Source organism: Condylostylus longicornis, unplaced genomic scaffold, assembly GCF_029603195.1.
Source record: "Condylostylus longicornis isolate FDR11 unplaced genomic scaffold, ASM2960319v2 ptg000084l, whole genome shotgun sequence".
NCBI lineage: Eukaryota > Metazoa > Arthropoda > Insecta > Diptera > Dolichopodidae > Condylostylus > Condylostylus longicornis.
Genome location: NW_026578052.1, coordinates 1,849,916 through 1,875,333, shown reverse-complemented (window position 1 = coordinate 1,875,333; position 25,418 = coordinate 1,849,916). Strand labels below are relative to the sequence as shown.

At 27.2% G+C, this 25,418-nt stretch overlaps 6 protein-coding genes across 10 annotated transcripts; 3 read left to right on the top strand and 3 right to left on the bottom strand.

Annotated features, from left to right (window-relative positions):
* Positions 1 to 1,153: 1,153 nt before the first annotated feature.
* On the bottom strand, positions 1,154 to 5,986 carry LOC129613436 (transcription elongation regulator 1). Of its 2 annotated transcripts, XM_055527488.1 has the most exons (12): positions 5,725 to 5,986; positions 5,595 to 5,664; positions 4,222 to 5,536; positions 4,031 to 4,161; positions 3,762 to 3,970; positions 3,341 to 3,491; positions 2,918 to 3,268; positions 2,230 to 2,328; positions 1,962 to 2,167; positions 1,734 to 1,893; positions 1,498 to 1,667; positions 1,154 to 1,435 (listed from the first exon to the last, which is right to left on the bottom strand). In XM_055527488.1, the coding sequence occupies exons 1-12, from the start codon at positions 5,838 to 5,840 to the stop codon at positions 1,312 to 1,314; spliced, it is 3,102 nt and encodes a 1,033-aa protein (XP_055383463.1). In that variant the 5' UTR covers positions 5,841 to 5,986; the 3' UTR covers positions 1,154 to 1,311. The 2 variants fall into 2 exon arrangements, with proteins under 2 accessions (XP_055383463.1, XP_055383465.1); XM_055527490.1 differs by lacking the exons at positions 5,595 to 5,664; positions 5,725 to 5,986 and having other exon boundaries at positions 1,156 to 1,435; positions 4,222 to 5,291; positions 5,362 to 5,502.
* Positions 5,987 to 6,629: 643 nt separating this feature from the next.
* On the top strand, positions 6,630 to 9,319 carry LOC129613443 (actin-related protein 8). 2 transcript variants are annotated; one of them, XM_055527498.1, is made up of 11 exons: positions 6,630 to 6,840; positions 6,924 to 6,960; positions 7,018 to 7,148; positions 7,207 to 7,413; positions 7,488 to 7,651; positions 7,722 to 7,842; positions 7,911 to 8,180; positions 8,245 to 8,472; positions 8,540 to 8,726; positions 8,807 to 8,935; positions 9,129 to 9,319. In XM_055527498.1, exons 1-11 carry the CDS (start codon positions 6,814 to 6,816, stop codon positions 9,302 to 9,304), a joined length of 1,677 nt encoding a protein of 558 aa, XP_055383473.1. In that variant the 5' UTR covers positions 6,630 to 6,813; the 3' UTR covers positions 9,305 to 9,319. The 2 variants fall into 2 exon arrangements, with proteins under 2 accessions (XP_055383473.1, XP_055383472.1); XM_055527497.1 differs by having other exon boundaries at positions 8,540 to 8,741.
* Positions 9,320 to 9,966: 647 nt separating this feature from the next.
* LOC129613587 (uncharacterized) lies at positions 9,967 to 11,192 on the top strand. Its single transcript, XM_055527717.1, has 4 exons — positions 9,967 to 10,090; positions 10,266 to 10,434; positions 10,547 to 10,695; positions 11,143 to 11,192. The coding sequence occupies exons 1-4, from the start codon at positions 9,967 to 9,969 to the stop codon at positions 11,190 to 11,192; spliced, it is 492 nt and encodes a 163-aa protein (XP_055383692.1).
* Positions 11,193 to 11,287: 95 nt separating this feature from the next.
* LOC129613619 (insulin-degrading enzyme-like) lies at positions 11,288 to 25,092 on the bottom strand. Of its 3 annotated transcripts, XM_055527751.1 has the most exons (18): positions 24,702 to 25,092; positions 24,042 to 24,639; positions 23,416 to 23,986; positions 15,301 to 15,354; positions 14,977 to 15,201; positions 14,660 to 14,899; positions 14,483 to 14,605; positions 14,215 to 14,417; positions 14,070 to 14,155; positions 13,758 to 14,010; positions 13,495 to 13,698; positions 13,072 to 13,422; positions 12,775 to 13,006; positions 12,500 to 12,706; positions 12,243 to 12,400; positions 12,036 to 12,170; positions 11,749 to 11,958; positions 11,288 to 11,686 (listed from the first exon to the last, which is right to left on the bottom strand). In XM_055527751.1, exons 1-18 carry the CDS (start codon positions 25,055 to 25,057, stop codon positions 11,462 to 11,464), a joined length of 4,431 nt encoding a protein of 1,476 aa, XP_055383726.1. In that variant the 5' UTR covers positions 25,058 to 25,092; the 3' UTR covers positions 11,288 to 11,461. The 3 variants fall into 3 exon arrangements, with proteins under 3 accessions (XP_055383726.1, XP_055383724.1, XP_055383725.1); XM_055527749.1 differs by lacking the exons at positions 23,416 to 23,986; positions 24,042 to 24,639; positions 24,702 to 25,092 and adding exons at positions 15,426 to 15,521; positions 15,599 to 15,788 and having other exon boundaries at positions 15,301 to 15,347; XM_055527750.1 differs by lacking the exons at positions 23,416 to 23,986; positions 24,042 to 24,639; positions 24,702 to 25,092 and adding an exon at positions 15,426 to 15,787 and having other exon boundaries at positions 15,301 to 15,347.
* LOC129613620 (CCR4-NOT transcription complex subunit 7) lies at positions 16,889 to 20,349 on the top strand. The gene is made up of 5 exons (XM_055527753.1): positions 16,889 to 17,055; positions 17,182 to 17,505; positions 17,981 to 18,330; positions 18,393 to 18,810; positions 19,788 to 20,349. Exons 3-5 carry the CDS (start codon positions 17,984 to 17,986, stop codon positions 19,914 to 19,916), a joined length of 894 nt encoding a protein of 297 aa, XP_055383728.1. The 5' UTR covers positions 16,889 to 17,055; positions 17,182 to 17,505; positions 17,981 to 17,983; the 3' UTR covers positions 19,917 to 20,349.
* Positions 21,079 to 21,874, bottom strand: LOC129613621 (peptidyl-prolyl cis-trans isomerase-like 1). Its single transcript, XM_055527754.1, has 3 exons — positions 21,710 to 21,874; positions 21,450 to 21,598; positions 21,079 to 21,392 (listed from the first exon to the last, which is right to left on the bottom strand). The coding sequence occupies exons 1-3, from the start codon at positions 21,775 to 21,777 to the stop codon at positions 21,094 to 21,096; spliced, it is 516 nt and encodes a 171-aa protein (XP_055383729.1). The 5' UTR covers positions 21,778 to 21,874; the 3' UTR covers positions 21,079 to 21,093.
* Positions 25,093 to 25,418: the final 326 nt, after the last annotated feature.

Sequence of the window (25,418 nt, the reverse complement as noted above, 5' to 3'; positions counted from 1 at the left end):
CTTAGACAAATTGGAAAATCTAGGTTTAGATCAAACGGTGAATTAAACTTTTGTAAAATATTGTTTTATTTGGAAATGAATCATGTTGAAATATATTATAAGAAATTGCCTTTGTCATTAGAGGAAGCTTACTGCTTAATACTAAATGAAGAAAATCATAGAATTTTTAAAAAATATATTATTACTTCCATTTTAACGAGATGTGGATTGGAATTAAGACAATTTAATGAAAATGATGATTTTATTGATGAGCAATCTTATATTTGGCAAAATCTTTTCGAAAATTTGAAGTTGAACAAAAGACGTACAGAAAATTATTTTGAACGAACTAAAATGAAAGAAATAAGACAAAATTTCAACTTAATTATACAGAAAACTGTTTATTCGGAAAATATCCAAAGTTCCAATGACAACATAACTGAAACTTCTTGTAAAAGAAAGGATCCATATGAAGATTTTTCAAAATACAGAATTTCTAAAAAAGCAAAGGTTAGTGAAATGAATGAAGATAAAATACAAAGCATTTTTAATTCAATTAAAATTGAAAAAGCGACTAACACAAATATTGAAAACGAAACGGCTTTAAAAGATATATCGCCTGATTTTGATTTATATTTACTTGAAAAGAAAGATAAAGGAAACGGTAATCCAGATTTTAGAGTTTTAATAATTAATGAAGAATTTCCAAATATATCTAGTTTATTCAAATATCATTCGAAACAAAAATTAAAATTACCATTAATTTTAATGAATGTTGAAGACACTAGAAATATCCAAATGTTTACCGTACATGTCAGTTAAATTATCATCTTAATATCTAAAAGAACACCATCAAATGTATCGAATTTTTTTTAATAAAAAATATTATTTTATATATAGAAAATTTTATTAGTTCTTTTTTGATTCATTTTAAATGACTTAATGAATTAAATTAAAATTTTTTCCCGATGATTGAAATTATACTTTTATAATTATTTTCAATAGCATTTAAAAAATTTATTAGTAAATAAATTTTAATAAAATTAAAATGAAAGTTACTCAAGTAACAAACTTGAAATAAAGTCAAATTAAAGTCTTAATTAGAAAATTGAAATATTGGTTTTTTGAACTTAGAATCATATTTTTGGATTTATTTTTAAAAATTATATCAATAAAATTTTCCGCTTTGTTATTTATAAATTTACATAAAGATTCGAAGATAAAAACTGTTTTTTTTTTTTAATTGTTTTACTTTATAATTTTTAGATTTTAATTATTTTGTTAAAAAAAAAATTCAAATAAAGTTTATGTCAAAGATTAAATAAATATTATTTATTTTCGTCTCGTTGTTTCTGTAGCAGTTGGTGGAGGTGGAGGTCCTTTTTTATGCAAATCTTCTAAATAGGATAATATAATTTGGGATCGTTCATGATCCATATGATCGAGCATTAAGTACCTAAAACATATAAATTGCAATTATATAATAAAACAATCGATTATACTTTTTCTAAAAATTACCTTTTATCATTTTTTAATATATCCTCAATTTCTTTCAAATGCAGTGGATTTTCTTGTACTGATTCAAAACTTTTATGTGTTATCAATTTGCATTCCAGCAATAATTCTCTTAATGATGCTTTTGCTTCTATTGTTTTATCTCTCAAATAATCTTTAAATTCCCTCTCACACTAAAAACAAAATGAATAAAATATTGAATAAAATAGAGCAAAAAGAGCAAAATCATAGTTTCTTACTTTTTCACTGCTACTATATTTAAGATATCTTGGATCACTTTTGATTGCCTTTTTAACATCCTTCCAAGTTGCTGTTAAATTCAAATTTTGTTCATCTAACATTTCTCGGAAATTATCCCGTTTTTTACGTACGAGCATATCAATATGAACATTAAATAATCTGAAAGATAAAAAATAGATCGATGCGTCATTAAAAATGTTTTCAAATACAATTATTCTTGTTTTTACTTCTCTCTGTCTTCTCTTTCTAAATATTCTACTTGCTCCCATCTATGATCTTTTTTTAATTGTCTTTTGACTTCTTTCCATGTCAAATCTGGATTTCGTACTAAATCTGCTAAAAGTGCATTAAAATTCCTCATTGCTTCCTCTCTTTTGTGATGCTCTCTCTCTTTATCGCGATCCCTTAAGTGATTCGCTAATGATCTTTGGACCTTTTGGACAAAATATTTAAAAATTAGAAATTATTACTTAATTTAAAAATTTCATTGTTTACCTCTTTTTCTCTTTCTTTAATACTTTGTTCTGCACGTAATTGACGATCTCTTTCTTTCTGTTTCTTCTCAATTTCTTCATCAGATTTCGAAATATCATTCTAATTATTATATAACAAAATAAGTCTTATATAAATGCATTATTTTGAATAATAAATATATATGAAAAAATAATATTTAAGTAATAAATATATACACAAATAATACAGTAAAAAAAATTTAAATTCCTAATATAATTTTTCAAAAACAAAAAAAAAAACTTACCAATTTTTGTTGACCTATTATTTTATTATTGAAAACTTAAAATTTGTAGAATTTTCTAATCAACTCTAATAACAATTCTTTTTCCTAGACGATAGTGTCTTTAAAATCTTAAAGTTATATTGTGATTTCATTTTAAATACTCGTAAATGTGCGTTCTATCTATAATTTATCAATAAATTGGCTAATTCGAAAATAAATTGATAACAGTGAGAGAAACTATTTCACTAAGATTAACAAAATCATGCAACAAGGCTGATTTGGAAAAAAACAGTTAAGTACAATTTATAAAATTTGGAGCGAAGTGCTTATTTAAATGAGATAGTGAATTTAATTTATCAAAAATAAAATTTGTGTGTGCGCCTCAAGTTTTATGGAAGTTCACTTAAAACATAAACTAATATTTGTTAATTTCAATTTTTTATTTACCTCATTTTTATCTAAGCTTTTATCGGAATCATCTCCTTCATCTTTTTTATGTTTCTCTTTATCTTTATTTTTCTTCTTTGAACTTTTATCACGATCTTTTTCCTGATCCTTGTCTTTGTCTTTATCTCTATCCTTTTTGTCCTTATCACGTTCCCTGTCTTTCTCTTTGTTCTTTTTTTTCTCTTCCTTTAAATAATAACAATAATCGTTGAAATATTCTTCTCGTAAGAAAGAACTATCTACGGCTTTATACCGACTGTCTGACTCAAAACGTTTTTTAACATCTGACCATCTTGTATGTCGTGTAATATCAGATTTCTCCTTCAACATTTCCAAAAACTTTTTCTTTATCTAACCAAGTGAAAAAAAAATTAATTAAATTTTGAATACCAATTACTAAGAAATTATAAATTAATAACTCACATTTTCTTTTTGGTGCATTTTTTCTTCTCTTTCACGTTTTCTAACTTCAATTATAAATTCGTTAAACAGACTTTCTCGTTCTTTACCTTTTTCAATTGCTTTAAATCTATCATCTCGACCATATTTAGATGAAAATTCTATAAAAGATGACCTAAAAAATTAAATTATTAGCATCTATTTTAATAATTTCCAAGTATTTAATAGGCACATTTCAATCCGGGTTCTAAGAACAAAAAGTTCAGAAGCTTTAGACGGATAATGTAACCCTTTTCATAAGTTATGATTTGGCAGATCGACATTTACATCCAAATTCAAATGTGCTTAATTTTCTGCTAAGAGTGCAAAAATAAATTTATAATATACAGAGAAAAACAAAATTTACAAAACAAAAATAATTTCATTACCAAAAATTTTAACTTACTTAGAATGTAAATTTGCCGATTCAAGTAAATCACGAAAATTCTCTCTTTTTTGCCGCATTTTATTTCTCTTTTCCTTACGCTCTTCTTCAGCTCTATCCTTTACATATTTTTCAAATATTTGTTTTCGTTCCCGAGACGTTAGCAATAAATACCTTGGATCGAAAACTATTTTATGTAATTCTTTTTCCCAAGTGCTGAATGCGCTAACCTAAAAGAGTAATTTAGTTATGCTATCATTTTTAAATAAAATACTTATTAATTATTATACATCTTTTTCGCGTAGCATTTCTTTGAAAGATTTGACACGTTGTTCTAATGGAACTAAGGCACGTTCCTTTGACGCACGTACTTCTGCCTCAATTGCCGCTTCTTTTGTAGCATCTTTTTCTACTTTTGGCTCTGAAAAATTTTTATAAAAGAATAATTATTCCTTTCATACACTTATTTTTGAATACAAACCAGCTAATTTTGCTTTTTTGGCTGGTATTTCAAATTCTTGATTATTTTCTGTTTCATGACTTTTTTCCGATTCTGAGTTATTTTCTGGTGCACTACACTGAACATTTTTCGGACAACTGGCTACAGCTTTATCCACATCTGGTCTGTCTTTTAGTTCTGCTGGTCTCTCCCAAACCGATGAACGCGTTGAAGGGTTATAATAAAAAACTCGGCCGTCACCCGTCCATACAACACACCAGGGTGTACCACTGATAGGAGTACTGGATACTGGTCTAGATTTATCAACAACCGCTGTTTTTTTATTTTGGCTTTTATCATTTTGATCGCTTTTTGCATTCTCTGTATCAGCATTTTCCTTTTTCTTTTGCTTGTTATCTGATTTGTTATCATTCACAACTTGATTAGAAATCATTGGATCAATTAACTGACCTGTGCCTGGTGGTCCCATTAAGGGCGGGAATCCTAAATGCTCAACTGGTCCTGTAGGTATTACCACAGCATTTGCAGGCATTAAAGGGCGAGGTGGCATATTTGTCGGAGGAATTATGGGTGAAGCTGGTGGTGCTCCAGAATGAGCAGCTAGACGTGCAGCTTCCAAATCTCTTATAGCTTGAGGTTTTTCCCAAACACTTTCACCACGGCCAGCATGGTAATAATATGGTCTACCGTCTGGTGCCCTGTGTTCAGACCATTCCGCAGCACGAGATATTACCCCTGGATCTATCACACCCGGTTTAATAATTAAATTTTTTGGAGGAGTTGGCTGTGGCTGTGCCGCTTGGGGTGGCATTCCCCATGGAGGAATCCCCCAAGGGGCCCCTGCGTGAGGATGTGGTGCATTTCCAAATCCTGGAGGCGGAACAGAAAACGGCGGGGGATTATTAAAATTACCTGGTGTAATAGGAAACCCTCCAGGTGGTGGAAACATATGCGGAGGCGGCTGATGATGTGTTGGGATTCCAGGTCCTGGCCCTAATGGAGGCTTCTTATCGTGATTATTACCAGACAGATGTTGTGATTGCTGATGTGTCTGCGCTTGCGGCTGTTGATTCGGCACATTACCCTGTACTCTATTTGGTATATTTAATAATGGATTAGCATTATCAAAGTTTTGATGTGACGCTTGGTTTTTTTTATCACCAGAACTATCCGCTGAGATATGTTGTTGTTGTATAACCTTTATATTTGGTCCCTCAGGTTTTGTCCAAGTGGTCTCTCTTGTCAGCGCATGATAATAATAAGGCTTACCAGTATCAGTTGATGTTTCAATCCAAATTTCACTGGGATTTGTAGAGGGTGGCATTTTTAAATCGGGCTGGAATTTTTTTGGTTATAAATTTCATCATTACATATGAAAGAAATCGATTACTTACATTCTCATTTTCGTTTTCATGATTGTTACCCTTCGGAGCGGCTTCTTCTTCTTCAGTCTGTTCATTTGATCTTTAAAAGAGAAAACAATTCACATTTTAATGGAAAAAAAATTATAGCAAAACTTTTTACCGAAATTCTGATTCAGAGTTTGATTTTCTACTCTCTTCAGCGTCAGAAAAACTCGATTCTGGGATTATTTGATCTGAAATATCCGGCATAGCGTCTATAGCTGAATTTTCTTCCATTGCCTTTTATTAACCCAATTACGTGACCAAAATTTACAATTTGGTCGCTTTAATTTCTTTTTTACGCTTTAATCAAGAATACTTTTTTTTCTAATTAATTAAAAATTTATTGAACACAAAATCATTTTTCATAATGGCGATTAAAAGGCTAGCATGGATGTCAATTTAACATTTTCAAGCATAATATAAATGCTGCCAGTTTAATTTCACACAAATAATTTTGGCCCTCCTGCGTACAGATTTGCAATTTTTTTTTAAGTTTTGTATACATTAAACTAATGCCTGTAAAATATCTTATACCTATTACAAAAATTCAAATATCCAAAAATTCTCAAATTTGAAAACAACTAGAGTAAAGGCTTTTTACTATTGATTATGTCAATATTTCATTTCGAATATTGTAATTAAAAGCAAAAACTCCTCCGTTATGTTTTTCTCATAGATCCAAAAAGACCGTTCAATTTACAAACTACGCATTTAAGCTCATGCTATTTGCTAACACAAATTTAGATGTATATTTCGCGGCATCTTGAGTTCAACAACGTTTTTTAGATTTTGAAAAACCAGTAATTTATATGAGGTGCATTAAATGAAAGTTTTACTTTATTTAAAAATTTTTTGATTTGTGCCTTTTTGAACTAGATGTTAATAAGTAATTTGACATGTGCTGATACCTTAAGTTACGTTAAAAACCACCGGCTGTCAAAATAGCAAAAAAATTTTTGTAACAATTATTGCAACTTTGCTAATGTATCGATTTTAAAGGTTTTACTGTATTCATTTATTTTTGTTTTTGTTTCTATTAAGTGCAGAATTTTAAAAAGATGAAAAATTAAATAAAGCCGCAAATTCAAATAACAAGTGTGGTTAGTCTTCATAAATAAGGATTTGGAACATTTTTATTTTATATTGCTAAATCTGAAATTTAAAGTGTTCTTTTTTTCTATAAGTAGACATTAAAATATAATTTAAAATGCCCCCGGTTTCCGAATGCCCTGAGGTAGGCAAAACAATTAATTTTAATACAATATACATATGTACATATATTTTACAATAAATTTTCATAATTTTTTAATTTAACAGCAACTTCAAGCCCAAATGATAATTGTTATTCACCCAGGTAATGATTTATTAATTTGCTTTTAAATGTTTGAATTCTAAAGAAATACATTTTTAGGATCTTTAAATTTAAGAATGGGCAGAGCTTCAGATCTTAATCCTATTAGGATTTTACATGCAGTTGCAAGAAAGCGGCGTTTAAATGGAGTTTTTTACAGAGATTCATTTCTTCCCGCTTGTGTTGAGAGGGTAAGGTGTTTATTATAAACAGTTGTATTTTTTTTTTATTGCAATTACTTTGTATTAGTCACAAGAGTTAATGCACGAGTTCGAAGAGTGTAGATTACAAGTTTCTCATACATTGCAATCGTGCTTACAATCAGATGGAAGACGCCGGTATGCTACTCCACCACAACAAATTTCAGCCTTCAATAGACGCTCGACAGCTGAATGTATAGATGATAATGCAATGGATATCCCTGTTCCAGACAAGGAGATTATTTTTGGTGATGAAGTAATATTTCTAAATAACGTTTAAGCAACTAAATGTTCAGATGATTTCTAAGATCATTACTTTTTCTATGATAGATAATAAATGTCAAATCAGATTTAGCATATAATTTGCATTTCCCTTTTCGTAAAGGGGATCTTAATTTACACGGAAATGTTGGAGGATCTTTATCAGCGGTACTAGCAGATTTGCAAGCAATTTGGGAATATGCTCTCTCTGAAAAAATGAATATTAAATTAAGGTTAGTTATAATGAAAAGCTTTATATGTTAAACTAAAAACAACATGCAAAACAATGTTTTTAATTTGCAGTGACCTCTCACAATACAAGGCTGTTTTAGTTGTTTCAGATATATATAATCGTAGTCATTTAAAGGAGCTTACTACGATGTTGCTTATAAAAATGGGATTCGGAAGTTGTTTCCTTGTTCAGGTACGAACAAAGATTTGCCAATTTTAACGATGAAAATTAGGTTTAAGTTTTGTAAGCAAATTCTTTAGGATCATGTTGCAGCTACTTTCGGTGCTGGATTGGGATATGCTTGTGTTATTGATGTTGGAGACCAGAAAACTTCAGTATCATGTGTTGAGGATGGAATATCACATCCAAGTACAAGAGTTCGTTTAGAATATGGTGGAGGAGATGTAACGCAAACATTTTACTATTTACTGCAAAAGTGTGCTTTTCCATACAAAGAATGTGATAATAATAATATACAAGATGCTTTACTATTAAAAAAATTAAAAGAAGATTATTGCCATGTTAATTTAGTAAGATTTATCAGATTAAACAAAAATAATCCATATGGCAAAAAGTAATCTGATTATTCTACAGGACATATGCGGATCTCAAGAAAAAAATTTCACGGTTAAATCAAATAAAAAAATTGTAAAATATACAATTCAGCTAGGCGATGAATGTATTGTTGCTCCCCTTGCTCTTTTCAATACAGAACTTCTTAATATCACGGGAAAAAATAAAACAGCAAGAGTACAAAAACCTTCAGCTATTCAACCAGATTCAGAAGACTGCTTTGATTCGAGTTATATTCGGGAAACCGGCGTAAATTTAATATTTCAATTTTAAAATGTAAGATTTGCTAAAACTAAATATAAAAAAAATTTGTTAGAGACGTAGCGGTCGTGAACAATTGGAGCCAATTCAAGGTGGTGACGGGGCTATAATTACAGCCGACAATCAAGATGATGATATTGTAGTAGATACACTTGAAGCTGAAAGAGATGTAAAGCCAACAGACAAAGAATTTGTTTTACCTGGTGGGCAAATTGTTGGACTTGATCAAGCTGTTATACAAAGTATTGAAAGATGCCGTACGTTTGAAGTGAACATTCCTTTAAATTATTCAAGAAAAAAATCAATTTTTAAATAATTTTAGCTACCGAAGAGTTAAAACGAAAAATGTTTAGTTGCATTTTAGTAGTCGGTGGTGGAATGAAATTTCCAGAAATAAGTAAATGGTTACACAATAGAGTTTCTTTACAAATACCATATTTACATAGAACAGGTAAGATACATTTAATAGGAAAATGTTTTTTTTTAAAAGCATTAATGTAATAATTTTTCATATACATACATATGAGCATATCTAACATGTATATCTACATCGTCATATTTATATAATACAGTATATTATTTGTATGATATTATGGCATATTTATCAATTTGCCATTTGTTCATATTTTTATTTATATTTGTAGAACAATTAGAAATTGTTTCAAGTAATATTCATGGAATGGATCCAGCAATAACTTCATGGAAAGGGGCTGCAATCATGTCATGTTTAGAAAGTGCACCCGAACTTTGGATTTCGTCCATGGAATGGAAAAAATATGGTTTAAGAATTTTGCGAGAGAAAGCCGCATTCATGTGGTGAAAAATAAAAATTTAATTGTAACTTTAAAATAATAAATGAATTTCTTGTTTCCTTTAAAAAAAAAAGATTTCCTTTTGAAATGTAGACCTTAATATACCTTAAATCCAATTTTTCGATTTCTTCTGTCTAAGTTAACTTTCTGTTCTTGCCCAAACAAATGCTTTTATTTATACATACATACATACATCATAATAAAAAGATAGTTTAGTTGAAACTAAATTTGCTTATTTTATAAAAAAACAAAAAGATGAAATATGAAGAAAAAAAATCATATTTGCTTATTATTTACAATTTTTTTATTATCATTATTATTTATGTTATGTTACAAAAGCGGAAGATGTATGTTTTATTTTTAGGATCATTCATAAAAATAAACTTAAGCGAAAAGAAACTTCACAAAATACCAAATCGATTGAGTTTCTTTTTAAAAAAGTAAGTTTAATCGTATAATAAATATGTAGGTACCTACAACATTCAACCAATAATTTTTTAAATTAAATTTTGAATTACTTTATACCTATTAAACATGAAATATTTTTTTATAAAATATTTTTTAATAATTCTATTAATAATTAATAATTCATGCAAAAGTTTTTATATTAATAATGAAACCTTTTTTGGTAAGTGAAGAGTTTTGTACAAAAATGAAATTTTTTTATTAAATGGATTTTCTATTTGAAGAACCACATGAGATGCAGCATGCTGAATGTACTGTAACAGCTGGTGAAGTAAAAGCTAGTGCTGAGGCAAAAACAACAAAAACATTAAAAGGCGTATGCGGGTCAGGTATAAATATCTTAACATACATTCTTCTTTTTACTATTAATTTCAATGTTAGACGAATTTTTTTTCCGAATTACATTAAAGATAAACAAACATAAAAATGATTTTTTAAATGTTCATACGCAAACATATTATGTACATATGTATATTCATATGTGAATACTTTTGAGTATTGTAGATGAAATGAGGAGATCATTTGAAAATTTGGAACTAAAAATTGAAAGAAGATTTGAAGAATTAAAAAATTTATTAAATTCAAGTGGAGTTATATCTGAATTCAATAATTTTACAACAAAATCTTCCAATATAAAGAATAAAAACCTATCTGATCAACAAGTGTCTAGCAGGTAACTACATATTTTCAAAATTAAAGAAAAAAATGATTATGTAATTATTAGAGAATTAGAAAGTCTTTCGATCATTGAAAAATATAATTAATTTTAAAAAAATTGATTCAAGATATGCCGAAATTGAAAGGTTAAATAAAACATTAATTTCTGATGAAGAGTTGAAAATATTTTCCTATTATTGGAAAATAGAAAATTTCACACAAAAATTGAATAATAAAAATTATCCAACCGAAACTAGTCCACTATTTAGTATATTTGGTAAATATTTAATTATTAAAATATTATATAAAATTATATAAAATGTTAATATATTTCTAATATTCTTAAGGAAAAACTTTTAATATTCAAGCAACATTTAGATATTTGGAACGAGATTTTTTTCATCTTCGATTACAAATTATATCAGTTGAACAACAATCAAAAAATAAATTCATTTCGCTAAATACAGAAAATGGAAATATTTTTAGGGATATAAATAATTTGATTTTTAAACATAAAATAGCTATCCTAAATCAGGTATGTATGAAAGGCAACTATGTAATTCTTTTTTAAGAAACAATGCAAAGAATTTTTAAATTTTTATAGAAAAAGCTTAGAACTATATCTGTTTAATAGAGATGCAATGAAAAATAGATCTATAGACTTATTATACATAGATGATAATAACTTTATATAAAAATTTAAAATTCATTTTTTTTTTATTAGGAAACTCCAATGAAAGATTTGGTTTCACAAGAACTAATAAATATGGCTGATGGAATAACAATTCCAAATAGCGTTTTATTATCAAATTCTTATTTGAAAGATGATATTATTTTAATTAAAATTTTTTTATATTTTTAGTTTCGTTTTTAAAATTTTACTATTTTATTAATAGATTTTATAAATGTATGTATTTATTCATTTAAAACTATAAATTGAATATAATTTTACATATTATGCAAATTTAAATAAATAATACATTTTTGTTTAATTTTTTTTTTCTTTGCTTTTCAAAATTAAAACAAGTTGTTCTTCGTCTTTATTATAATTTACTTTTTGCGCCTTTAGGATTTACGTCAAGATATGGTCTTGTTACAGGATACAATTCCTTACTTGATTTAAATGCTGATAAATCGGTTATTAATTGATAGTTGTCTGATAAAACACCGTTTTCCATTGGTTGCTCAGCATCGTCTGATTTTTTAACAGTAGACATTATATGAATCGATAAAGAACGTCGTTTTGATGAGCTTTTCAAAATATAAGTCTATAAATCAAATGAAATATTTTTTTAGTATTTAATTTAAATATCGTGGAATATAATTTTACTTTATAAAAACTTATAATTTCCTCTTTCGAAATTTTTTTTATAATCTCACATTCGGCTTGGTCTCTTTCAAAATGATATTGGGCCAATGTTATTTCATTTAGATCTTTGTAAAATTGAGTATTCATTTTTTTAGGTTTCTCTAATTTTAATGTTATTAGAGCGTTTTTATAACGTTCAAATTCTTCTTTTGGCATTTCCTCCAAAGTTTTCTAAATAGAAAGTATTATTTTTGAGTTATTAAAAGATATTAAATTTGTGCCGGTTTTTTTTTGGCTTTTAGTTTTACCAGCATATTATTTAAGAAGTTTTCGATTCTTTCTTCAACAAAATAAGGTGGTTTCGATGATTGCACTATAATTCTTATGCTAGTAACACTATTAGCTTTCCTTGATCCGCAAAATACAATGTAACCAAGTTGTTCCTTTAAGTACAAATATCAACATTTATATATTTAAAATTATTCGCAATAAATGTGTTACGCATTAAATTTTACCTCCGTTCTTAAACAATTATAACAAGGTTCAGTTAAAATTTGAGCAACCAAATCTATAAACGCAGTTGTGCTATTGGTTTGAGAATTACATTGCAAATACAGTTGAGTACAGGAACTGTGATGATACTCGTTATCAGTTTGAAAAGCATAACAATCTCCTAAAAACGTAATATAAATTAATAAAACAATAAAAGACAAATTTAAAAATACTTATTAAATTCCAATTAAACGTATACGTATAGATAATTTTATCATACCGTCATTAAGTTTATATTCGCGTTTTTGTAGCAGTTGTCTTGCCAAAATTGGTAAAATTTTTGAATTCGTTTTTTCCAATTTTTCTACGCATAAGTCTACAATTTTCAGAGTTTGCTGTTTATTAACGTTACCATATACAAATATTTCAGTATGCAATCTAGAGAAAAAATCTTTAGTATACTGTTTTAAATTTTCGTATGTTGTTACTGAAAAGATTTAAAAAAATATATTCTGCGTAAAATAGTTACTATTTGAGAATGTTTTATTGCTTTACATGTCATTGCATCTAAAAGTTCCCCTTTAGACCATGCGTTTTCTGTTAAAATTAAAGCTAAGTAATAAATAGCGTGCTTATAAGGCTGCTCAGCTTTAAAATTTTTTAGTTGTCTTGTGTAATCTTCTTTAAAAATATCGAAACGCTTTTCATTAATTTCAAAACTAAATAACTGATCTAAGACTTTTTGTAATAGAATATTAATTTTATGGCTATAGCCATATATATTAACCTGAAATATAAGTCAAAAAATGCTCAAAAAAACTTGTCTCATCCAGTTATTGTATTTTTGCTTACACTTATTCCAGATGTTGAATATTCCACATCGAATTTTAAACCAGCTAGCTCTGCGTCATAAGTATATTCGTTTAAAGCATCTTTAAATAGCTGGACTAATAAATGAGTTAGATTACAATTTAGTGGATCAAAATATACAATCGGATTCGAAAAACTAAAATTGATGAATGTTTTTGGTTTAAGAAAATCCGCGTCTTGCTTATGCCAAGCTCTAATATAAGAAGTATCGTGGACTATTGAAGGATGCTTGGCAAGATCATTTTCCAGTGCTACTAATGTAAAATCGGTGGGAACAAATGGATTGGGTTCTGGCAATGCTAAATTTTCGTTCAAAGGACAGTTTTCCCATTTCTAAAATCATAATAAGAATAAATCACCCAATAAATACATATGCAATTATTTTAAATATTTGTTAAAAAATACCTTCAATATTTCCAGTGGTATTTTTGTTACACTATATTTAGTTTTATACCAGTATTCCGACTCGTTACAATTTTTAAGTTTTTGTCCTAATACTGTTATACGACAATTTTCAGGTTTTAAGCATTCCAAAATTTCCGTTATCAACTCAGGTTTCCATTCAGACAACAAATATGGAGCGGATAAAACTTCTTCGAGTGGGTAAATCTAAAATTATTAAAAAACCTTTAAACTGTTAATTAATTTTATTTTATTAACGCTAATACCTGCATTAAATGAACTACGTTACTAACAAGATTTGTGGGCGAATCTTTTTCTTTAAATTTAAAAAGCATTTCATTAATACTGCGATATTCATCGAATATCCATTTCTTAGGACCTTCTTCTTTTAACAATTTAATATACTGAAAAATTAAGTGTACTATTTGATCTACATTATTGAAACCTTCTTCGGTTAAATCAACAGAAATTTCAAAGAAACCAAATCCTCTTGAAATATTTGAGTGACCAGCTGTTAAACTAAATATTAATTCATACTTTTAATTAGGGTTTAAAATATTAGAACAAAGAAATCTTACTCATTACACCATCCCTGTTTTTTAAGTTCTGATAATATACTGCCTTTTCCTTCATGACCAATTAAATGACTTATGTAATTTTCAGGCTAGAAATAATAATAAAATGGTCAATAACTAAGATTTTTAATTTTAAAATATAATTTACGGGCGATTTATAATATTCATCTAAGTCTTTTGTCATGAAACTCAAAGTTAAAGCTCTAATATCTTTTACGGGAATAATTTCAACTTTAGTACTGAATTGTGAATCATCATACGGTTTGTCTGACCATCGGGGAGGTTCCACATTTTTCTCTTTAACATCGCTAAATTTAGTAATTACCATTTCTTCTAGTTCATCTAGAGTTTCTATTTTATAAAAATAATTGGAGTGTCAATAATATATTTGTAAAAATTATTTGAAAATATTATACCTTTTCCTAGCACAGATAAGCACATAATATCTGATGAATACCATTTATCATGAAATTTAATGAGTTCACTTCTTACATCAATATTTTTTTGTTTTGGAATAGTTTTCAATGTGCTTTCATTCCCTAAAATAATATTCAGTTAATTTAAAGTTCTTTTCAGAAATAAAACATACTGACCAGAACCAAATTTTGAATAAGGATGCGATTCTATAGCTAAACTTTTATTTACTTGGCGTATTCTCCAACTATCAATTGATAGATTTTTTTCGTGTTCTGAGTTTACGGCATTGATTTCACGATCTGTTGCACTTTCCGTAAATAATGGACATATAAAAAATTGAGCAAAACGATCTAGTGCTCCTTCAAGTTGATCAGGTTTAACGGTAAAATAATATTTCGTTAAATTGTGATATGTTGCTATTAAAACAAACATTGATCAGAATTTTCAATTAATAAATTCCATTCACATAAAAAAACATTATTACGTTATTTACCTGCATTACTATTCCCTCCATTTTGAGATAAAAATGATGAATATGAATTTTCATTAGGATACTTTTCAGTTCCCAAAAACAACATATGCTCACACATGTGAGCTAAACCTGGAATATGATCAGGATCACTCATGTGTCCTACTTCAACGGCAAGAGCAGCAGATGAAATATCTGTAGAAGGATCCGACACTAACAGCACTTTCATTTTATTTTCCATAATTAGACCTTGAACATTATTCAAGAAAATAAAGAAAATCAATTTTTTCTTAATGCTTTATAAGAATAAATTATTTTTGTTATTTATTTCGCGAAATTTTTTGTTACCCCTATAATCTCGCTTGTCACTTTCGGATTTAATGATATTGTCAATCCTAGAAAATATTTATAAATTAGGCAAGTTCTATATTTTTCTAAATTTTTTTATGTGCTAGCTAATTTAAATCAATAACCTTATCATTTTGCTTCCTTTTTTTAGAAATTGCTTTTGCGATACGAAATTTCTCTTGAATGTATTATTAAAGTACAATAGTCCAATGTATTTTAATCTGAAAATCCAACAAGATTTTAATAATCTTTTTTCCCTAACTTGAGACTAAAATTGGGCTCTTATTTTTCTTTTCACCTTAACACTACTGTTTGCATTACAAATTAAAAAATTTCTTTAATCTTTTAAATGATAAACGTCCACTATGCAGATTTAAACTTCTATAAATTTAATTAATTTTTCATAAATTAATTAGGTACAATATTAAATTATTAAAATAAAATAAATCCTCCTATTCGATTACGATTGCAAGTAAATAAAGGTGATATCACATTGCTCTTCAGTGTCAAACCATTTGTCAAACTAAGTTATTTTTTTTCTCATTATTTTTTTACTGAGTTTATATGCTGGAAGAGTCATCGAATTAAAAAATTTTAATCGGCGTATTATACTTTATGAATTGATTTTATGTTGCCTGAAGTGATTTTAAGTTTGGCATTTACGACAAGTTGAAACAACAGAGTGATTTACAAAAAAAAGTCTGAGATTTAAAAAAAAAATTACGCAAAAAATATTTAATAATTTATAAAAAATCATCACATATTATGTACATGTGCGTATCACATATCACATAGCACATGTTGAAACTTTCTTTTTGTGAAAAAATGTATAGAAATGTATGTGAAAAATGTATAGAAATGTAGGACTTATTTCTGTTGACAACAATGTGAAATTTCCACAAGTGTAAGCAGCACAAAACTTGAGCGGCTTAAATATGTTCCTGAATTTAATGAAGTTTGTAGTTGTAGCTTGCAGCTTCTGTTTAGATAGATTTTTGTGATAAATTACACATCTAGTAGCTGTACCAATGCTAGCAAATAGAAAATGCAAAATTGCCAGAAAAAAAAATTAAAATGGATTTTTCGAATTACTTTTGACCGAGCTATGTCGGAAATGCAGCAAATGCAAAAGTTTCATAAAATGATTTGTCTAGTTGTCATTCATTACTTTTATTGTCATTTACAAATAAAAATTAAAGCGTTTAAAATAAATTGCCAAATTATAAGTTAAAATTATTACCTCTTGGCAAAGTATTAAATAATAGTTTTTGGTGAAAAAAAAACTTTTTCATGGGACAAAGCTTAGTATTTTATAATAATAAAACAGAGTTAAACATTTAATTCTTTCTGATGAGATCTGATTAAATTTCAAATTATGATACAACAAATTGAACATCAACTTTGTTATGTAAACTGAATATTAACCAGTTCTAAATTATTTAAAAAGCAAAGCATTACAAACGCTGGCAGCACTAATTTTAGTATTTCAATTTCATTTCAATTTCATAGTTCCGATTTCACATATTGTTAAATTGACATTTTCCTTGAACATTGACAAAAAAAGGAAAATAAAAATTTTATATATATATATCACTTGAAGCGTCAAAAAGTGTTTTTAGTCGATGATTAAATAAAAAAAATTAAAAAAATATTGTTTTTATTAATTTTTACATCAGGATAAAAAAACAGCAATTTCGTTTAGTTTGGAAAACCATATCAGTGGATTTTCCATAATAAAACAAACAAATAAAATGGGTAAATTTTATTGAAAGTGGAAATAATTTAAAATTTTGTTGATATTGATATTATTTTTGAGAACTTACAGAATATTTGGAAAGTATTTTGTATGAAGAAAGACGAAATAAATTTTTCTATTTGCAGAAACAACCAACTTTCAGAAATAAAATAATCATCAACTAACTGTAATCCAACACAGAACATTAAGAACTCTAATTTAACAAAAAATCGAGTTATTTCCGCTTACACCTTTAAATTTTCATTAATCAACATTTTTCAATTATTTTTAAATGAACGGAGCATTGCTCTTGATTTTGTTTTGCATATTGACCTTCGAATTAAAAATACTTCAAGCAAATAAAAATTGAAACTTTTTAAAATACTGTTTTGGAAGGCGCTGAGCGCAATAATTATCCTTGGATAAAGTTGGAGCGGGGCACCGTGGCTGAAGTCAGTGAGTCAACTGATGTAAGTGTTGAATATATTAGTGAAATTATATTAATTTTTAATTTTATTATTCTCGTAATCTCATTCTTGAAACAATGATAAATGCATTTTTAATTTTAATTTTTTTATTGAGGTTAAGTTTTTTTTATTAAGAAAATAATGTAAATTAAGGATTTATTTTTTTTGAAAATTAATGCCTGTTAGTTAATGTCATTATTTATATGAAAACACTGACAACTTATGTAAAAAGTAGATGTTAAAAATGGAAATGTAATTTTAAGATTTAAAAAGGTAGGTGTAGGAATATTTGTATAAAGTTTTTGCTATAATAGCAAAATATTATTTCTTGTAATTTTAATAAAATTACATGAAAATTTATATAGTTACCAATTTGCATAATATTTTTGCAATAAAAATATATTTTTTTTTCCTTTTTTATTTAAACTCTATTTTCAATTGTCAATTCTATTCTTAAGCGTATTTTTATGAATTACAGGCAATGCCTTCGGCAATAGGCGGCGGCCATGCGTCGCATTCGGCTAATATACCAAGCAATGAAGAATGCGGAATTCGTGATGTTTGGAAACACAATCTTGAAGAAGAATTTCGTACAATTCGAAAAATTGTTCAAAAATACCATTATGTTGCAATGGATACTGAATTTCCTGGTGTTGTTGCTCGACCAGTTGGGGAATTCCGATCTACGGCTGATTATCAATATCAGCTCTTAAGATGTAATGTTGATTTATTAAGAATAATACAATTGGGCTTAACATTTATGGATGAAGATGGTAAAACACCACCAGGCTATTCAACTTGGCAATTCAATTTTAAATTTAATTTGGCGTGAGCATATAAAAATTAATGTTTTTAAAATTTTTATAAAAGTTTTCTTTTTCAAATTTTAGCGAAGATATGTACGCTCAAGATTCAATTGATTTATTACAAAATTCTGGAATTCAGTTCAAAAAACACGAAGAGGACGGTATTGATCCACTTGATTTTGCTGAATTATTAATGTCATCTGGCATTGTTCTAATGGATAATATTAAATGGCTTTGCTTTCATTCTGGTTACGATTTTGGTTATTTATTAAAATTATTAACAGATCAAAATTTGCCAGCAGAAGAAAGTGAATTTTTCGAATTATTACGTTTATATTTTCCAACAATATACGATATAAAATACTTGATGAAATCATGCAAAAATTTAAAAGGTGGATTACAAGAAGTTGCTGATCAATTAGAGTTACGTCGAGTTGGTCCGCAACATCAGGCTGGATCAGATTCTTTACTAACAGGCATGGCATTTTTTAAAATGCGAGAGGTATTAAGTTTTGATAATATGAAACTCACTCATTCTCATATCTATTTAGAGATTTAATATTTGATTTTCATGTTTATTTTAACATTCATTTGAATTAATGAATATGTAAATTGTTACTTTGCTCACTTTCCTTTCTTTGATTTTTTTTTTATTTTGTTATAATTGAAATTAATTTTTTTTAATTTTTTTAAATATATAAATAATTTTTGTTATTTTGACCTTATTGAATATTAAATTAACGATAAAAATATGAATAAATGCTCCTTTTAAAATTAATCAAAATTACAGTAGTTAGGTTTTCTAATTACCTACATGGATTTTCTTCATTTTGATTTAAAAAAAAATTGATTTTAAGTTTGTAAAATTATGCAGTTGTAAATTTGCGTAATATTATTTAAAAAAAATATAAAAATGAAAAAGTATAAAAAATTGAATTCAATTATTTGACCTTAACAATTTAAATTTTTTTTTTTGATTTCCAATGAAAATTTCATTAAGAAAAGGCGAATTCGTTTGCTATTTTCGTTGTGTAAATAAATGTTTTTAAGTTTATTGATCTATTGATATTTTTATAGTTTATTTAACTATCAGTCTTGTATTTGTATATAAACCAGGAAGTTTTGTTTTGCAAATGATAGGCAAAACTATTTTGATTTTTTAAATTTAATAAAATTGTTAATTCAAAATTTTTTTCCTTTGAATTATTGTTTTTCATTTTAACATTTTGCATGTCGCTAGATAGCAAGTGAGAATTTGTGTATGTATAAATGCTTAAGATTAAAAGTTTCATAAAGGCTTGAAATTCATTTATCAATATTAAATATGATTTACAACTTGGCGATATACATACATACATATTTCACTGTACAAACATAAAAACATCTTTTCTTTTTTATTTGTTTTTGTATTTTTTCTTAATATGTATAAAATTGATTTCGAATTTAATATTTAAATGTAAACAAATATTTTTATATTAGATGTTTTTCGAGGATAACATTGACAACGCTAAATATTGTGGTCATCTTTACGGGCTAGGTACATCATTTATTGTAAACGGAGCCAACTTTCATGATAACAACGGCGACAATAGTAATTCAACAGCGTAATTTCCATGTTTGTTTTTTGATCGATAATGCATACAAATTTCTTTTGAATATAGTAAACATACACTAAGAACACAAAAACAAAGACGCAAAACGCCTACATTAAAATTACAGCATCGCAAAATTTTTTTTTCATTATTGTGCAACAAAATTTTTAAATTAAAGCATAAAAAACATCGATTCGCTTTGATTAAACAAAAAAAAAAAAAATCTTAATCAGTTACCGACTAAAAACATTTTTTAAATTTTTATTAAATTCGACTCGATTTATTTCAAAGAAAAAAATAAAATAAATAAACATATAAAAACAAAGTTAAAATAAATAAAAAAAAAATAATTATTACAAATGATAATAATTCAAATCAAATAATTAATTTTCAATGTTCTATGTTCTTTCAGACTAATCTTCAATACACAATATAATAAAGAAACTGTTTCTTTTATATTTTAGTTAAAATATTTAACTTTCTTTTTTTATAAAATCAATTTATTTTCATTTAAAACAAAATTATGATAAAAAAAATAAGTAAAATGAAAATGTTATAGAGAAATTTCACATAAAAGTAATGTTTATCGTAAAAAACAATTTATTTATATTTCATATTTTAAATATGTATGTAAACGTAAAATTGCTGATCATATTATTATATATACACAAAAAACAAAAAACATTGAAAAAAAAATCTCAAAAAAAAAGGAAAAAAATTGAAAAGAAAAATTATTACAAAAAAAAAAAAATAAACAAATATGTGGAAATTTTAATTTTATTAAAATAATTTTTAATTAAAATTAAAATTTCAATTATTTTATAAAAAAAAAAAAATGGTTTGGTATATGAATTTCCCTTTTTTTTTAATTATTTTAGGTCTATAAATTAAATATCTTAAATTTTAGAATGAAGAATTTCCATTTCAACTGCTTCATTTGTTACAGACAATATACAAATATGTAGTTATAATACAAATTTGTTATGCGTACATAGTGTTATTTATTTGCATATTAACAAAAATGTATTATATTTTTACTAGCTCAATATAAATATATTGAGTACATATATAATAATATACGAATTCAATTTCTCTCCTAATGATTCAACAAAGTAATATGAATCATTTTGAAGCCCAAAAAATTATTAAAAACAATACTTTCATTTTGTAATTTTCGTTTTATTTTAATATATCTAGAATTTTTCAACTTTTCCTTTAATTATTCTAACATTATCAACTGGCCGGTCATTTTTATCGGTTTCAGTCATACCAATTCTTTTAACAATTTGCATACCGGAATATACCCGACCAAATATTGTGTGTTTGTTGTCTAGCCATTGTGTGGGCGCTAATGTTATAAAAAATTGAGATCCATTCGTATCTGGACCACTATTTGCCATTGATAAAATACCAGCTCCAGAATGTTTAAGATCAGGATGAATTTCATCAGGAAATGTTGGGCCATAAATTGATTGACCACCACGACCAGTACCTAAGCATTTTATTCAAAAAGTTAATTTATAAAAGTTTAAGAAAAATTTTAATTTACCAGTAGGATCCCCTCCCTGAATCATAAAATCTTGTATAACTCTATGAAATATAGTATTATTATAGTAACCTCTTCTTGATAGTTCGGCAAAATTACGACATGTATTTGGTGCGTGTTTCCAATAAAGCTCAAATGTTATCTCACCCATTCTAAAAAAAAAAAAAAAATGTGCGTAATTTTACATATGTATATTTTGAAGGCTTGGATTTGGTAAAAATATATTAATATACAATATGTGAAAACTAAAGTTTAGAACTTACGATGTTTCGAATGAAACAAAATGGGGTTGCCATGCTTTATCTGGAATACCGCCTTGTACTGCTAGCATTTTATTTTAAAATTAAAGGATTTTTAAAGAAACTTAACTTAGTATTTCGTTATAAATTTAAAAAAGAAAGTCTAAAATTGTTTCAATTAATAGTAATTTGTTTTGTTTACTTTTTTGACATAATTTGTTGATTTGCATTTGACATATCCGCACTTACATTTTAGAGATGCCATATCAATTATCAAATTATTAATTTTGTCCGTATTGAAATTTAGGGAGTATTTTCAAAAACCAGCATAAATATTTATTCCAATTCAAATTCTATCATAAAACATTAATATGTTTTCTTATGTTTGTCATTCTGTTTTATTTACGGTTTTTGCAAACTCTTAAATAGTTTTACATTGTCGTTTTATAGGCTTTTATTTACACTTCTTTTTTTGACAAGTTTATAGTCCCGAAAGACGTCAAATATCCTGCAGTAAAAAGTACATAAATATTAAAAATTGATTTTTCATAATATATATGTATACAAACTTCGATCATAGGTTTAAAATACGTTTCTCAATTCATCCACTTTGAGTATAGTTTTTGCAGGAAATATTGACGCTTGAGGAAAATAAGACTTTACGTCAAATTTATTTTAATTTTTACAAAATATTTGACATTTAGAAAATAATTTTGTTTACCAAACTGCGCAGTAAAGTGTAGTAAACTTAATTTATATACATAAATATTTACGTATTCGTCATGCTTTTTCCCGCACTAAAGCTTGCCTTAATAACCCTGGAGAATTGCAATAAAATTTTATTTATTTAACAAATTAATTTTATTTATAAGTAAAAATTGAATTACATAAATGCGTATAAAAATATGATGGCTAATTTTCTAGTTTTCAATTAAAAATTTTCTCTAGTGCAAATAATAACGTTATACATGTATAAAACAACCTTAGATTAACTTTAATATTTAAAGATTGCAGTTTTGTTTAAAAATCCGTATTATAAATAAATTTAAGCGTTTAAAAAAGGTTCTGACAATAAATCATTTAATACACCGACCAAATCTAAAAAGGGTTTGTTTTGAGAATACAATTGCAGCAACTAATTCGTTGTTATTAAGTTGAATTCAATAAATATGCAGGGTGCAATTTCAGTTCGAAGCATTAAGTTCAACTTAAGAAGCAATTTCAAAAAAAATTCCGTTTTAGGCCGAACCGGCATTTATTGTGTGTCGCATACATGTTTCTAGCTTCGCTAAAGTATCAAATTTTAAAATTTGCAGTCCCAATAGTTTGAATTTCGGCTTGGTTATTTAACTTTTAATCTATAATTTTTCTTGATGGTGTAGAACAAGATATCATACTTATATCTACATCATTAAGCATATTATTTACAATAATTTCATCATTTTTTAAATTTTTTGTGAATTTTACATCATCTTGGGTAGCAGTCATTTCATTGAAACCACTATCTGTTCGGTGAAATAGACATTTTTCTGGTGGTTGTAAATGCACATTAGCATTATCGTTGCAAAATTTAATTTTTTCTGGACTTAAGGTATCATTTTTCATTTGACTATTAGTACATTTCTCATTTTTTTTACTGTTATCAACACAAAGTTCGTCCTCATCATCTGAAACATAAGACGAAAATGATCTTGACAAATTTTTACGATTTACTGCTTTTTTTGATCGTCTAGGAGTATCCGAATTAGATGAACGAGATGAGTTCGCACTTTTTTCAGATAGTTGACTTACTTGCATATCATCTTCATCATACTCATTTTGATTAAATATATCAACCTCCGCAATCATTACGCATTTAGAAATTTCGTTGATTTTGGAATCATTAGGCTTTAAATTATTGACTAATTGGCGGCTGATTTTGTGGTTAAAAGAAGAATCAATTGACATATTGTGTTCTGAAATGTTTTCTGTTGAGAGATTTTTTACTTGCATGGAATTATCAGGTGTTGATCTATATAAATGTGATGTGGTGATATTAATAAATGAGGTATTTGCATTGCTTGATAAGTTGTCTTGTTGCAGACTTGTTGAATTGACTTTACTTTGCTGAACCGTAATATTTTGATGAGAGGCGCCTTTAGTGGGCGAAATATTTTTATGTCTCTGGTTGTTTAAATACTGCTTTTCAGATGATAATCTTGGGCTATCAGAAGAAAGCTTAGATATAGGTGAAAGCGATCCAAAGGAATTTTTATCAAAAGCGTTTGCGGAATGTTCTTTATCAGAAATGTCTCCAGTATCCTGAAAATTAAAATAAATTACTCTAAAAAAATAAAAAGATAGTCAAATAATTTACTTCAATAATATCTGGAGATTTTGGTGGTGGACTGTTAAAAGCGCTGCTTTGGAAAATTGCATTTTCATCATAAACATCGTCTAAAGTATCATCATTTGCTAAATTTGGAACTGCAAATAGTTTCCGACGAAGTGATGCGTCTCTAGCTTCATGATATTCAGCTGAAAAATTACTTTTATCACAGTTGATTGAAGGACTTTGCTGTTGGTTTTGAATAAAGTTAAAATATGGTTTCAAAGCTTGCTCTATTTCCAGAGGTAAAACTGGGGGAAGAGTTAATATTGTTTGAGCTGTGCCGTCCCTGATTCTTTTAATTGATCGTCCTGGATTCGGAGAATTTTCAATTTCACTTGTTAATACAACTCTTTGTTTTCTTAGAGGTCTATCAACCGGACTAGGAACAATTTGTTGTTCTTTAAAAAATGAACTAATAGCAGCTTGAGTTTTGGCCTCAGTTTCAGGATCAAATACGTCATGGAACTGAGTTTCGTGTGGCTCAACATTTGCTGGTCCCATTGACGAAACCTCTTCGATAGTCCACTCAAAATGTGTAGATGATGAATATTGAGGTGTTGCAGGTCTATGAAAAAGCGACGGGCTATGAAAAAAGAAATCAGAATAAATGAAAATATACTTAATTTAAATAAATTTGTTGTTTACCTGCATATCAAAGGCAAGTGCAAGCGTTCAGCTAAAGCAGCCTCAAAAGGATTTGTTATTTTTTTCCTTTGACTACCTGAAGGGGGTGTATTCGCAATAGGGAATAAGTTAAATGATTTAGCTGTAGAGCTGAGACTTGAACTTTTTCCAGGAGTACATGCAAATTCCCCATTCCTTTTATCTGGAGTTTGGGTCCCTAAACTGGATTGTGAAACTTTTGAACTTTTTTGAGAATTACAAAGTTGAGTTTTGAAATGACTCAAAAATTTAAAAGTAGCTGGAGATTTTTTATAAAATTGTTGAATCGATGCTGCATGAGAACTTAAAATTTTATTTGGTGTTTTGTAGTTCTCCATTCCATAAGTTTTTTGATTACTGGCGCGGTAGAGTTACGTTAAATTCACTTATGATTAACTACGAATATTATTGTATGTTAATATTATATGAAAATAATTAAACATTTAAAAAATTTTGGTTTAGTTATGCCGGTAGGTAGAAGTAAATTTTATAAAATATTAAATGTCAAGTCAACTGAAAAAACGGCCTTTTCAAACAAAAAAGCCAGAAAAAATTTAGTTTTTTGTTGTTGTTCTTTTAATATCTAAGTTTATTGGGACTATTACTGTGTTGCCATAAAGAAAAATATTGAGTAAAATTAAAGAGAAGTGCAGTGGTTTGTCAAATTTTAATCAAACTTAAATTTTTATATGGAAATTG